Genomic DNA, 14,793 nt, shown 5'->3' with positions numbered 1-14,793 from the left:
TCCGTCCTGGTTTGACTGACTGGAAACTGATGTATTAAATGGAAGGTTCATCAAGATTAGAGCATTAATCATACTGTGAGCGAGTCAGGACACCAGAGCTGACAAGCACCATGCTTTTCCCAGAGCAGCTCCTAGAGGAAATGATGCTTGAGCAAATGGAGTCATCGCTGTGGACAGGAAGATATGGAGAATGACAGAATGATAATAAATTAAGATATAACAAGCTGTTTGTTTTTTTTGCTGCAGGAAGGCTGCGAGCTCTAACTGGATCTGATTGGATGGCCATAGACATTTGTGGTCTATTACAGATGAAGAACAGAGGTCTGCGTATTACTAAACTGTATATGTAGCCTACTCCTCAATGTATGATCCTCAACATCAAATCGTATTAACACAAAAATAACTGAAGTAATTCTAGTGACTTGTTGTTGTTTTCTGCTCTGGAGATAACAGACCAACAGTTCCTGTATGTTCCTTATCATTGGGAATAATACAGATGGTGCTAGTTATAATTATTAATTATATAATTCTTATTCTAAACGGCATCAATAAATGTATTCATAGTTATTATAGATGTTATTTATATCTGCATCTATTATATAGTCTGCACTTTATTATCAAACAACACCACCATGTATTACAATCTGACATATTCATTTTGTGAAAGTTTTGTCCACCTACATTTACTTGTGGTGGACAGAATTTTTTTTTTTTTAAATGTCTTATTTTGACAAATTTGACCGGAAGTGAGAGTCTAGTAGTGTTTGTGTCTGGTTTAACGTCAGAAGAATGAAGGTTTGTATTGAAAATCCTAAATTTTCACTGCCCTCCAGTGGTCACAGTGAGAAACTACAGCACTACATTAAATTGATGGGTAACAGTGTAAACAACTCAATATTAGTGTGATTATTACAAACAACAACAGGAATAGAAGTGCTGACAATAATTGCTAGTTAGGATTTGGTTTAATGACTGTTTTCTAGTCTGGAGTCTAACCTGTTGCACACCAGCTTCATGTCAGCTTACAGCTTACTTACTAACACCTGTGAGGAATGAATGTCAGTGAAATGATTCACGAATACATCCGCAGTGATTTTCTCTTTCTCCGTAAAGGTAGTTGGAGTTTCATAATTATCTTGAAGAAAAACAATGTATACATTTTATTTCAATACTCGCCAAAGATATTCATGAATCTAAAGTCACATAGCCTATGATTGAGTTATAGAATCGTGTATTTGAAACCATGAGCATACACTGCCCTCTAGTGATCACAGCAAGGAACTGCAAGACTACAATATCAACGTCAAACGACACAGTCTCAATAGTAATTGTTAATTACAAACAACAGTAACATCAGTATTGGTAACAGTATCATTAAAGGGCTGTTAATAACAGTTTTATACCAGTCTATCCTCTCAAAGATGTACATACCATCTTCAAGGCACACATGGTGGCATGTTTACACCTCTGGGGATACGTTTAAAATGAAGTAACCAAACTGAAGTGGGAGTTATAATCCTACTGAAAATCATAACTATTATTTAGATATATCCACAATTACATTCAGTATACTAATGTTACTAGTGTCTCTATTATGTATGTTATCAAACAGCAGCTCCTTGTAATGCATTATATTGACGAGCCCTGCAATAATACTGCCTCTGTGAGTGTGCGGGGGACAGAATATTAGGCAAGGTAAGGCAAATTTATTTGTATTGCCCAGACCATTTAGTGACTTCTAGACGATAAGTAACTTTGAATTCTCCTTAGCAGCAGCATCTGAATAAGTTGTGTCTGTCTCATGGTCTTATTTGGTAAACCAGTGAGGAGAGCATTGCAATAATCAACTCTAGGGGATGTAGAGGCGTGAATGAGTTTCCCCAAGTTTTGGTCTGACACTAAGTCTCTGACCCTAGCTGTGTCTTTTGAGATTTAATTATAGCTTCGGAACACAGCTGCTCTGCTGAATGTTTTTTGACTGGAAGTTTTGTATGTATGTTGTTGTTTCCACCTTCACACCATGGTGAGTGGACGGTAGGCCTAAGTGTATGACTGTTCACTGCCCTCCATTGGTCAACGTGAGGAATTGCAAAGTCTCAGTCATTAATGGTAATAAGAGCAGCATAAATGAAAAGGGCTATTAAGCCGTGGTTATAATTCAGGAAATGTTTCTATTGAACATTTCTTCTTATTTCATAGGCCATCTTGGCATAAACTCAATACAATATACAGGACTGTATCCTGTATTTGCATAAGAACTTTAGTGCTGTTATATGGCTCACAGTTTCCTACCACCCAGGGGCGGTATTGTATCGTTCTGAATCTTCATTCTCTGCCCTGAATTTTTCAGTTCCCTCTGAGAAACAAACAGGTAGCCGGGCTGGAGGTAGGTGGTGCTAATGGCGCAAGGGGCGCAAACTACAGTATAAGTGAATGCATATTCTCCGACCAGCTGTTATGGATAAACGTCGAGGGAGAGGTGATGTCTTCGACTTGAACACGTCTGCAGTAACATTAATGATGCTCTGCTGGAGGCTCTGAAGTCCGTGCACGGATCAGTTTTGGAGTTGCCAGAAGTGCGCCTCAGCTTGGACACAAGACACACGATCTGGTGGACTGGTTGCATCGTTTTCTTAAAGTTTATATTTGCTGCCTTATTGAATGCGTTTAGTAAAGTGTGATTTATTCTTTTGCGTGCATTTTGGAGCTGCTAACTTTGTGTTTTTGAGTTGCTTTAGTATGGGGGAGAGCGTGCGTATCGGGCAGATATGTTTACGCTCTGTGGAAGTTTAGCCCTGCGCCCGCTCTCCTAAACTCCCCCATCTGTGCATTTTGATTATCGTACTTCAACTGAACTCTGCAGGAGGTTTAGAACTACAGGGGGAAATGGCCAGCGAGCGGAAACCGCGGCTTTGTGTCATGACAAAAGGGGAGAACGGGTATGGATTTCACTTGCATGGCGAGAAAGGGAAGAGCGGACAGTTCATCCGCAAAGTGGAGTCTGGCTCCCCTGCAGAAGAGTCGGGGCTGCGCCCTGGGGACCGGGTGGTTGCAGTGAATGGGGTTAACGTGGAGAAGGAGACACACCATCAGGTAAGTAGATGAGCATTCAGATTTGTGGCAATAACTGATGTCACAGGACGCCTGTGCAGGGGAACATCAATAGGTGACACTGACTGATGTGTGCATCCTGACACAGTGCGCTATATGACGGTAACAATCATGCCAGCCAGACGCCCACACTACCCTCCTCCTGGCACGATAAACCAACCGTCTGCAAGTTATTAACTGTGAAACTCTTTGCCCACACATAAACACGTGTTGCCTTTATTAAAAATCAGTTTTTGCACTTTCCAATCACAAACTCCATTTCATGTGACTGTAACTCACCTGCACAGTCCTTTTGTTTGGGAAGAAGGTATGTACTGACAATGGGCTTCAGGCGGACTCACAAGACTGTCTACTTTTGGATCCCATAAGCTATATACAATATTCACCTCTCCCATTGGTGTTTCTGCTGAAAATCACCAGCTCACTGGTGAATTTGTACACAGCTCAGCTACGCTCAAGTTTTAGGATTCGTTCATTGCTTTTTCAAAGGAAACAATTTTCAGTGTCTTAAAATACCATCCCGTCCCTCAGGTGGTACAGCGGATCAAAGCCGTAGACCATGAGACCAGGTTGCTGGTGGTGGACCATGAGACCCATGAAAGTCTGCGCAGCCTGCGCCTCACAGCCACAGAGGAGATGGCCATTCTCGGGACAGGGCATCCCTCCTCATCCTCTCCCCCGGCGTCCCCCTCTCCTTCCCCATCCTTGGTCCCATCCTCCCCCAGCAAGAAGCGTGAGAACGGCTCAGTGTCCAAGCAGCCGGCCACGCTGAGCAGCCAGGTGCAGAAGCCCACCAGGAGGTCACCGTCGAAGGCTGCAAAGAAGGTAAGCTGGTCCTCCATCAACGCAGGACATGTGCGATTGAATGTAATAAGAGTGTTGTTAAACTTTTATTTCATTGTTCTCTCAACTGGGAATAGCTAACAGACCATATGTGAAACTGAGGTTAATTTGAAGTCAGTGTCTCTTTTTTATCAGTGTAAACAAGATGGGAAACCAACAAATAACTAGCTTTAGCCTAAAAATACAAGCTTTCTCAGACACTCAAACAAAACATTCCTAGAGATTTGTGTACTCCCAAACACAAGAGTTAAAAATACTAAACACATTAGCGAACAGATTGCAGGTAGTGAGTCAACTCTTTGAACAGACTGTCCTCAGCTCACACAAGCTTTCACCCCAGACTTGTTTTCTCGCTGCTTTGCCAGTTTGATATTAGATTTAAATGGATGGCATGCGAGCTTCCATCCTGTTCTGCAGCCTTCCATGCATGTGTGGTGTGTGTCTGTCTATGTACGTTGTGTCCTGAGGGAAGGTCTGAAAGCAGTCCAGATGTTATGTTGGAGGTCAAAGAAGGCAAGAAAGGGTCAGAGGGTAGGACCTGTCAGAAGTTAGGAATCTGGGAATGGATAACGCAGTGACTCTACAGACCAGGAAATCGTAAAAAAACAAAAAAAAAAAAACTATGAATAAGAAGATTTTCTGAATGCCTTTGTTTTATAGCGTAGATATCACATCTATTGTGAAATGATATTCCAGAGGGATAGTTTTTTACAAGCCATTCACAGCTCATCTTCATGTGTTTATCTATACATACTTATTGACACTGCTGCATAATGGTCAATAGGCGTTCCATACATTTATATTTTCTTTCTTCTTCTTTTTTTTTATAATTCACTGTTTGATTATTCCATGTTGACATGAAAACAGGATGTGTCTCCGTCCGCTGTGTCTCTCCTGGAACGCAAAGATCTGATCGTCTTCGGTTTCACGTGCTCCCTATCAGCGAGACGAGGCCGCTCAACTCAACTTCTGCTTTCTGCATCCACACAACATGTGTTTTCACTTAGGTTGGCCCTGCCAATATGTGAGCGGCACTGTTTCTACAAGAGCAGTGACAGGGCCAATCAGTTAAACCTTAAATGTGTGTGTTTGTCTTTGTTCAGCTCTGGCTTTGTGACCCGTGGGGAGAAATCCCAGCACTTGGTGGGGTCGGATTGGCCCCAGCTAAGGCTCAGGAAATGCTTTGAGGTCTCTCGTTTCTCTCAGACTTTAATGACTCTAATGAAAGAATGGAAAGAAAGTTTAGCAGGATGGGCCAAAAGGCATTAGCTGAGCAAAACGAAAAGCAGGAAAATTGGAGGACAAAGATGCTTGAGCTTCTGTTAAACACTAATTGACTAAAAATACTTCATATATGCAGGGAACATTGACAGAACATTGGAGCACTGAAACCTTCCTCTGTCACTTGATTGGTACCTTCTGAGTCTGTAAAGGTTTGGATGTCTCTGTGTCCTTTCCCATGACACTCCACGCTGATACAGCATATTATGTCTTGTACACAGTAGCCTGCAGAGTAATTACCACAACAAAAGCAGAGGGGAAAACAGACTGATCAGTGATGAAGCCTTTAATCACCAACTGAACAATCGGAGCTAAAAACAACATAAATAGCCTTTCACAGCTGTAATGGTCTGCTCAGTTTGCTATGAGATGTTTCATTCTTCTTACTCTGATCCGTAGGAAAGTGCTGAGAGCAGCACATTTTCTCTCATATTATATTTTTTTAAGTAAAGGTAGAAGGAAAAGAAGGAGGGAGAGCAGACAGCAGTTGGACCGAGCTAACCCGAGACTAAGAGCAGCCAATAACAACCTCGAAGATATTTGGGAAGGTTTGCAGGGAAATGGAGTCACACACTGTTGGGGGGGGGGGGGGGGGGGGCATACTGTGCATGTGCCAGTATGTCAGTGATTGTGGATATGTATGTGCACACAGGGATACGCATGTTTGAACTGTCTGTTTTCAGCACCTTTACTTCTGCTGAGGACTGTAAAACAGTCTGAAGATTCGACTACCAGGTTTTGCACAGCACGGGTAATACTGTTTTATCTTGTTGTGCTTTCGGTACCATTTACTTTACTTTGAGCAGATTGTGTTTTTCATATTGAATGTTACTATGAAAGAGAGGTGCGGAGGGAGAGATGTGAGGTAAAGATACTGAGGTGAAACCGGCAGGTGCGTGAAACAGAGGAAGTTGGCTGTTGGAGTTTGGCTTCTGATTTGGCCCACTTACCAACAGACAGCAGTTGCAGCTGCAGCAGTGGCTAATAAACAGCACACAGAGGCAGTTAAGGTACTTTAAAAGTCTTAACACCCAATTGCAGCATTAGAGTATAATGCTGAACTTAAAACTCAGTCAAATCTGAATTTACAGACATGATACACATATTTTTAGATTCAGTGGGACTTCCTGAAGACATTGTCTCTGATGTCCATCATGAGTAAACGTCCATACATCCACTTCGAAATCACAGAAAAAAGATGCTCCCTACAACTCCAGAACTTGCTTGAGAATCATTATGTTTTTAAGTTGTCTTCAGTATCAAAGTGATCCAGCAACAGTTGTCTGTGCATCCATGGTTTGCAATTGCAAACAGGAACTGCTAATCCAGCATACTTTTAGTTGTGTCAGCTTGCGAAATGTAAACAATTACAGGCTCAAAGAAACTGGACTCAAGTTGTAGCCTACAGCTAATGATCTGATTCCATGCCAACATCATACTTCCTGTTTACATTCCTTAAAACCCCCCCAGATTATTAAAACTGTAGTTCCAGAATTTAGATCTTGACCACCACCACCACCCCACCACCCCCAAAAAACAGAAGAAAGTAGATGGGGGGTCTGTGTTTTCCCCACTTTTGTCAGAGGAGGGGCCCACAGTGTCAGCCTTTCAAAACCCCTGCTAAGGAAAATAAGGTCTTTTAGCAGCTACAGATTACAGCCTAAGGTCCTACAGGACACATATTATAGACTCCACACACACAGACTATCGAGGCAAGTACATGGACACAGTAGAAACCTTCTCTGCAACTGTAATCACTTGCACATTTGCCCAATAAATATCCCCACTAGAGGTTTTCTTGTGTGTTTGTGTGTGTGTTCCCCAGGTTACATGACCCTGTCTGTATTTTTCCTCTGTTTTATGACCACTCATCCCCCAGGTTTCTTTTCTGTTGCATTCCTCTCGTGTTTATCTTCCTCTTGATTTGTGACACAGCAGAGACAGTCAAAGGGAGACTGCTGACCCGCAGACTCAGTGCTTCTGTATCTGTGTGTCTACATGCAGTTTGTGGAGGTTGTTTTTTTTTAACCCCTTCATTCTCAATTCCCTTACTCTCCCATTTCAGATCCATGGTTCAGTCCAGACCTCTTATTTTCTTTTTCTTTTTTCGGAGGGGGTAGTGGAAGGGGTGGTGGAAGGGGTGGTGGTGGGGATGGGGATGGGGATATCAAAGTTTTACTGCCAATCGTGATCACTCGATCATCAATCGATCATGTTGAGGCCAAAATAGTCATGTGACACACCATTGGATGACAATCAAATAGGTATAATGTGAAATATTTGTGTGTAACAATTGGTCCTAACTTTAAATAGAATAATAATTTGATGATTTACGTGTGTTATACTGTTGATAGTGAAATGAAAAATGAGTTTTGTGACATTAGTAACATAATGAGTGCTCAGCAATACCGCGCTTCTGTCCTCCCCTATGCATTTCTAACCCAGTATCACAAACTATAAACCATGAGCAAAAAACGATTTTCTGCTTCTTCCTCACATCCTCACGAAATCTCCTCAGCGCTACAGGATTACAACTGAGTCAAGGCTGCTAGAAATCCAATGTTCAGGCCTTAATAGGCCATAACTGTTGACCATGAGCACCAGTGAAGCACACAACCTTAAGCGTATGGGCTTGTGTGTAGTCGAAATCTGTTTTGTTGTTGGGCCTGATGACTCGAGGGCCAATGTTGGAGATAAACGCTGCTGTCACAAATTTCTCATACTTTAGACCCACACTCAACAATTTTTGAGCCTTTTTGTCTGATCAAGTCTGGCTCACAAAACCCATGAGCTGAAGTTACATCAAATATTGCCCTTGATGTTGTCCTCATCAAACCATAGTTATCATCCATCAAACAACTTTTTTATTTTGAAGTAGAGACATCCTTCTTTTTCATGCAGTAAATGTGAGTCTAATGTCAGTTAATTAGAAAAAACAGCGTGTGAATTTCCAGTTGAAAATAATCTTGTATATGAATATTATACATTGTGTGTCTTTTACATGCCTTTTAGAATATATCGTAGTTAATAATCGGAAAGCAAAGTAAATTGAAGTGGAATGTATGAAACAGACCTGAACTAAACCACAGTGTGAACAACACTTTAAAGAAATCTTGTCTTGCTCTCAGTCCATCTCTCTGTGACAAGAACAGAGGAAATTGTATCAAATTGAGGCATGAGCTCAGTTCTGTCACCTTTTCGCTGTCCTCCCGCAAACAATTTTCTGTTCACTTTCCTGTTGAGTCGTTTGCTTGAAGGCACGATGGTAGCTCGCCAACTGCATCAAACATGTTGAGCAGGAACAATGATTGATGCTCAGGTCCTATAGGGAGAAAGGAAGAGGCATTTGAAGGACAAGAACACTATGACACTATGAGATGGATCATCTTACCTTAACACACACCTGAGGTGTCAGTGCTCTGTCTCTGTGCTTGTCTCTCTCCCCTTTGCACACGCACACATGTACCGAGGCGTGCCATGTGGGTGTGTCATTAACACTAAAGCCCAAGATAAAGTGTCAGGTGTCACTTTCTCACCAGAACCTTTTTTTAACTTGCAAACACATACACATGGCTTGATGAGAAGATAAAGGATGACTGAATTGTTGAGCATGAATCAAAAGTAGCTAAAAAATGAGTGAAATGCATAAATATATGAGTCATTATTATTCCACAGCCACCAAGAGGCAGATATATTGCTGGCTTGTTTATGGAAGTTCTGGGGGAGATATAGTTTGTTCTTCCTGGCCTGAATTTTCCCTCTCTGTTGGTAGTGAGGCCTCCACTACAGGCACAAATGTATTGTGGTCTTTTGTTGTTGTTCTTTCCAGTCTTGCTGCTCTCCTGGTTTGTCACACTGGCCTTGTTAGGAAGTACACATAAAGTTGTTGATATGGTGATGGTCCGCAGTAGAATTAGTGCGCTGGAAAAAAATACATACAAAATAAAACGATTGTAAAGTGTTCGAGAAAGGGAAAGAGGGGAGGTGAAAAAAGGGACGCGATGGAGTTCAGTGGGCCACAAACGCACACATAAATGTGTTTGCGATGCCTTTATTTTTCTCTTTGATGTGGCGTTGCTGAGTTTGACCTTTAATAAGGTTATTTCCAAGACATTTGGAGCTTAAAGCGTCATATAATAGCTCAGCTCAGACAGATACAGCTCAATATGAAACTGCTGTAGCATCCAGGTGACTGGCCTGACTGCTAGCACACAGGTTAACATTTGAACAGCACTTTATGTTGCAGTAAACTTCTGCTAGAGATCATCTGCCCTCAGTAGAGTGCACACACAAACACACACAAACACACACACGCACGCACACACACATCTGGTAAACAGTTTTAGAGAGAGGAGGGGTGTGTGTTTGTATGTCTTTGCGTGGTCAAGAATGTAATACAGCTTTGTGTGACATTTGAAGATTCATATTTTATGTGTTATACAGTATGTGTTCTGAACTAACACAAGGTACAAGTTTATGTGCGTATTTGTGTATGACTATGAGAGGAACACATATGGGCTCAAGTTAGAGTCGGTAAGATTTTGAGCTTTTAAAGCGACAGTGTCTTTGTGCAACCCCACCACAGATGTAATTGTTGACACATTTTATTCACACTGTCTCTATTTGATTTTGTGCCGCCGTGCTGGCAACAGCCGTGACCAGACACATTATGTTTTTGGGTCCGTCCGTCTCATTCTTGTGAAAGCGATATCTCACGAACGCCTTGAGGGAATTTCATTACATCTGGCACAAACATCCACAGAGACTCAAGGATGAACTGATTAGATTTTGGTCGTCAAAGATCACTGTGACCTCACAAAACACATTTTTGGCTATAACTTAAGAAATCATACACTAATTATTGACACAATTTCACACAAATGTCTGATAGGATAAAATTATGTTTTATATCCAAAAGGTCAAAGGTCTACTTCACTGTGGCATCATAATGTTGAGCAAAAACACTTTTCTGGTCATTATTCAGCACTGTAAGTCAGGAACAGGGGAGATTGTGACCATATTTTACATTTGGTCAGATACTGAATTAGCAACAATAATCTTTGATGCCCACAATGAAACTCTATTGATTGGACAAATCTTCTGTGCTGCTGGGTTGAAGATGTGTGAGAAGCATCCATATTTCAGAATTTGTAGCTTCTTTGCAGCAACATCATATATTTCAGGTACTGTTTACCGTCACGGCTACAGCTTTATTTTGTGATTTTTGTTTTTCTTAATAAATTCACACACTAATACTGTAGATATAGCGAACAGGAACAAAAAAGCTTAACAAAGTCTAGTAAAAGTCTGGACAGAAATGGATGTAAACTGCAACTTGACTGATTAGCGTAGGCATACAACCACAAGGCGGTAATTCTACTTACAAATTCAAATCTTTTCTAGATTTGCACAAACTGTCTCGTGCAGATTCATTTTACAGGTTCACAAATGTTGATTTACATCTACAAACTTTGGAATTATTTGTGGAGATCACTTTACAAGCTCAAAATCTTACTGACCCTAATTTGAGCCCATATTCACACGTGTCAGAGTGACAAAATTCAAAATCCTTCAACAGAAAACTATAAATCCTCATACATTTGCATCTTGAGGATCGATTCATTTTTGAAGTTGTGGATTGTGGCATTTGAGTGAAAGCGATCTGCGTGAGAAAAGCATGGAAAGAGAGGACAGCGTTTAAGGGTCAGGGCTTGAGGTCATGGGGTTAGGGCTGAATAAACACAAATAGCAACACTCGTGGATCTCTGAGGAAGAGCAAAAGAACAGAGGTCGTTGGTCAGAACAAACAGAAGGAAAATGCATCTGTTTGGCATTAAACAGTGATTTCTACATTGATATTTAGTCGCCATAATACCGTAAATAAACCCACAACTGCAGCAAACATGTTTTCATGTGTCCCAGTTTTTCTGTATCACTTTGTACATGTTGTAAGACTGTTGTGACAAGATAAACTGCTCATTTCTGCTTTTTTTTATGTATCAGGCAGCTAAAATATGATCATCTCCAGCTATTAGTTTCTAACCATACAAAATGAGATGATGGCTCAGGTCAGGCTCCCCGACACTGGGAGAGTCACATCTCTTGCTTGCCCTGCTCCTTGGCTCGGTGTCTCATTTTGCCTGCGATAATAGGAAAAAGATGTTGCATGTCAGTTCTAATGAAACAGCTTATAGTGCAGGAGTTGTCTGGAGGTAGTCAGCACTTCAGCCTGTGTGATCATCTGTGCACGATTTCTGCCACCCAGATAAATGTGCAGGTTGTTTAATGTTCCTTTGACAAAATAAGGCATTTGGTTATGTAATGTTACTTCAAGGGCTGAACAGCAGCGGTGCAGTGGATGTGGGAGCATGGAAACAATATCTCTTTTTGGCAAAGAGGAGGCATTTCATTTTTTTTAATCTTTATTCAACCTGGCATGCCAACCAGCCAGTTTTCCTATTTGCTTGAAGTGAATATGAATATTTCAGCTTGCTCTTAGAATAAAACTATCTATGTAAGCTCTCAGGTGAATATAAATTTACATAAATTTTATTTTAAGTGACCTTACATTGGCGAGAGGGAGTGTGTGATTCTTTTCCTAACATCTGGAGCTGGTGTTCAAGGCCCCCTCCCCCCTCTGTTGAATACCAACTGCGTTACATCAAGATGCAGGGGTCCAGATTCAGTGTGTCTGTGTCTGTGTGTGTGTGTGTGTGTGTGGGGGGGGGGGGGGGGGGGGGTAATACTAAATTCCTGGAGTAAAAACACAGCCTGTAGGATGTGGAAGGGTCACAACTGGGGAAAGAGGGTGTGTGTGTTGGGGGAATCAAGGAAGAGTGGAATTTAGTAAGGTGGGTAATGTCAGAGAGAACAAGCACAATTGAGTGTATTGTGCTTAACATGTGTACGTGTGTGTGTGTGTGCCTGTGTGTTTGAGAGTGAACACAGCTGTGTGTCTCCATTTGTAATCTCCCCATGCAGAGCTGATAATATATTCAAATGTTGCCCTTGTTAAACCAGAAGACATTGGCCTGACTGCCTGTCTTCAGACGCACAAACAAAAATAATTCTTTGACCGCTACAGGAAATGTTTTTGTCACTGTGTCATGGATTAAGTTACAACGCTTACATAATTTGATATGAAATAATAAAGAGCACCGCCTTTTCCATGACCTCAAGTTTCAATCTGGCTTTCATGCAAAGCATAGCACTGAGACTACTCTACTAACATAGACCAATAATCTGCTCCTTGCTAGTGGTACTCTTGAAGAATCGGGCCCTTATTTTATTTGAATTAAGATCTGCATTTTATACAGTACATCTTAATCTTAGTTTGTTTTCTAAGAGACATTTTAGGAGTTGCAGACACTGCTCTTGATTGGTTTACCTGCAGAGTACCTCAAGACCCCATCCAAGGTCCTCTTCTGTTTTCTTGCCAGATAATCATAAAATATCTTTACGTTGCTATGCAGATGACACGCAACTGTATGTATCTGCAAAATCAAGTCCTTCAATACCGTCTGACTGACAGCAAATGTTGAATGTCTAATAACATCCTCCAACTCAATGAAGAAATAACCCTGTTTCATTAAACACATCAGAATTTATTGATAGATTAAATAACCTGGTTCCCTTCATTGAGCCTATAGTGGCAGAAATGTCAGTAATCTTTGATGCTAATCTAATATTCTTAATTGTAATATTGTACTTCAGTCCTGTTTTCATCAACTTCCTATTATTTTGAAAATCTGATTGTTTATATCACTTTAAAGGCATTCATGCTTCATCTTTTCAATAATGAATTATAGTAACTCACCTAATGAATGCTGCAGCCAGACCATTAACAGCAACAAGAAACAGAGATCCCTATATACAGCCCTAATTTTAGCCTCTTTGCACTTTCCAGTTGACTAAAACTGATTTTACTCATTACTTTTAAAGCACTTCACAGTCTGGCTCCAACATATATGTGTGAGCTTTTGAGCCAGTATGTACATTAAATATAAAGGGCTCCAAACTCTGGAACAGCCTTGGTTTTGCTACATCAGTGACCTCCTTTAAATCTGTAATTGATTTTCATAAACTTCTTTCTGTGTCGTCTATTTTTCTAGTTTGACTTTTTTAATATTTGTAAACCGGTTATAACTTTGTTTTGAAAAGTGCTATGAATGGCTTGAATTTTTCTTATTATTATCACCCAAACCATAATTATGCCGACTATGAAGCTCTAACATTTCTTTAATGAACCACAAATTGTATCTGTAGCAATTAAGACTTGACCCAAATCGTCAGCATTATTTATAGATTGCACTACTTTTGTATAGCTCTTAGTGGGTCAGAATGTGGGAAAACAGACCTGCGATCTCCTGCCATCTTTGAATCATCTGGGACTCATCTCTTACATCCTTTTAAGAGCTCATTAACGCTGGTATTTGATGAGTTTCTCGCAGTTTGGGAAACATACATTTACACTGCTACTCCATCTCCATTTACTTAATCTCATATTTTAACTATCAGTTGTTGGACGTGAGAATGTCAGTGGAGCGTAGGTTGGCTGTAGCCAGGATGAGGATCGATCATTGTGCTGCCTACACAAAAGCATCACCAGAAAATACAAGACAGAGGGAGAAAAGGAGAAAAAAACACTGTAAAAACAAAGATCTTGAGAGGCAGGCAGCAAGAAATTCTTCATTGTTGTGTCTCATGGTTCCGAGAAGTCCTTGAAAGCAGTGACCACAGCTTTGAACCTTGTGTGTTTCTGTTGTTATGTGTTACTGGTTTGACTAGCAAGAAATTCACTCTCAATTTCAGCCTTGCTGTCACAACTGTGCTGTTTCACACAGGTTTTTTTTTTTTTTACCTACTCCTGACCACTCAGCATGTTCAATCCCTTCACATTTTCACAGTTTGTTTCTGCTCCCTCCTGCACTCACAGCTGTGAGCCAGCACACATTCCCACACAACGAGTGTACACACACACACACACACACTTAAAAGAACACACTCATGTGATTGTTTCTTATGTCTCACTGGCCCCTGCTCTGTTTCGCTGAGCTCACACATCAGCATCTTGGATCAGTTTAATTGCGGCCATGCTTTGCTCTGTCTGTGGGAGCGTAGTAGATGCGATGGGAGAGAGGCTTCATATCCTTATGAATCAACTGGGAGTTCTATAGATGCTTGAGTAACACTTGACAAACGACAAGGGGAGGTTTAGTTTATGTGTGTGAGGTGAGGTTAGTATGTGTTGAAAGTATGAGAGAGGATGTGTGTGGGGTAGCAGGGGACAGGAATCCCCTCTAATTGATTCTTTATGCCTGGGAAAGTAGGAGAAGGAAATGTGCATCTTGCAGACACAAACACACACATACACTCACATGCACAGAGGTACGTAACTCTTTGGCCCGGTGTCATCTGTGAGGCCCCTGCAGAGCATGTTTGTGTCTCTACAATGTCACATGTACAGTACCTCTTCCTCCCTCTAAGGGTTTAAATACACACACATACAGGGCTGCAACCATTTAACTATGATTATTTTCATTGACAATTAATCTGCAG

The 14,793-nt window shown here is 41.1% G+C and overlaps 1 protein-coding gene across 1 annotated transcript in view; it reads left to right on the top strand.

The window, feature by feature from the left end:
• Positions 1–2,380: 2,380 nt before the first annotated feature.
• Positions 2,381–14,793, top strand: part of LOC130185345 (Na(+)/H(+) exchange regulatory cofactor NHE-RF2) — a 32,337-nt gene continuing 19,924 nt past the window's right edge. The window contains exons 1-2 of the mRNA XM_056401765.1: positions 2,381–3,093; positions 3,643–3,936. Coding sequence (XP_056257740.1) covers positions 2,887–3,093; positions 3,643–3,936 — 501 coding nt within the window. The 5' untranslated portion in view covers positions 2,381–2,886. The remainder of the gene's footprint in view (positions 3,094–3,642; positions 3,937–14,793) is intronic.

The sequence above is a fragment of the Seriola aureovittata genome, chromosome 17 (genome assembly GCF_021018895.1).
Source record: "Seriola aureovittata isolate HTS-2021-v1 ecotype China chromosome 17, ASM2101889v1, whole genome shotgun sequence".
Lineage (NCBI taxonomy): Eukaryota > Metazoa > Chordata > Actinopteri > Carangiformes > Carangidae > Seriola > Seriola aureovittata.
The sequence above is the reverse complement of the archived record's forward strand: the minus strand, read 5'-3'. Positions and strand labels throughout refer to the sequence as shown.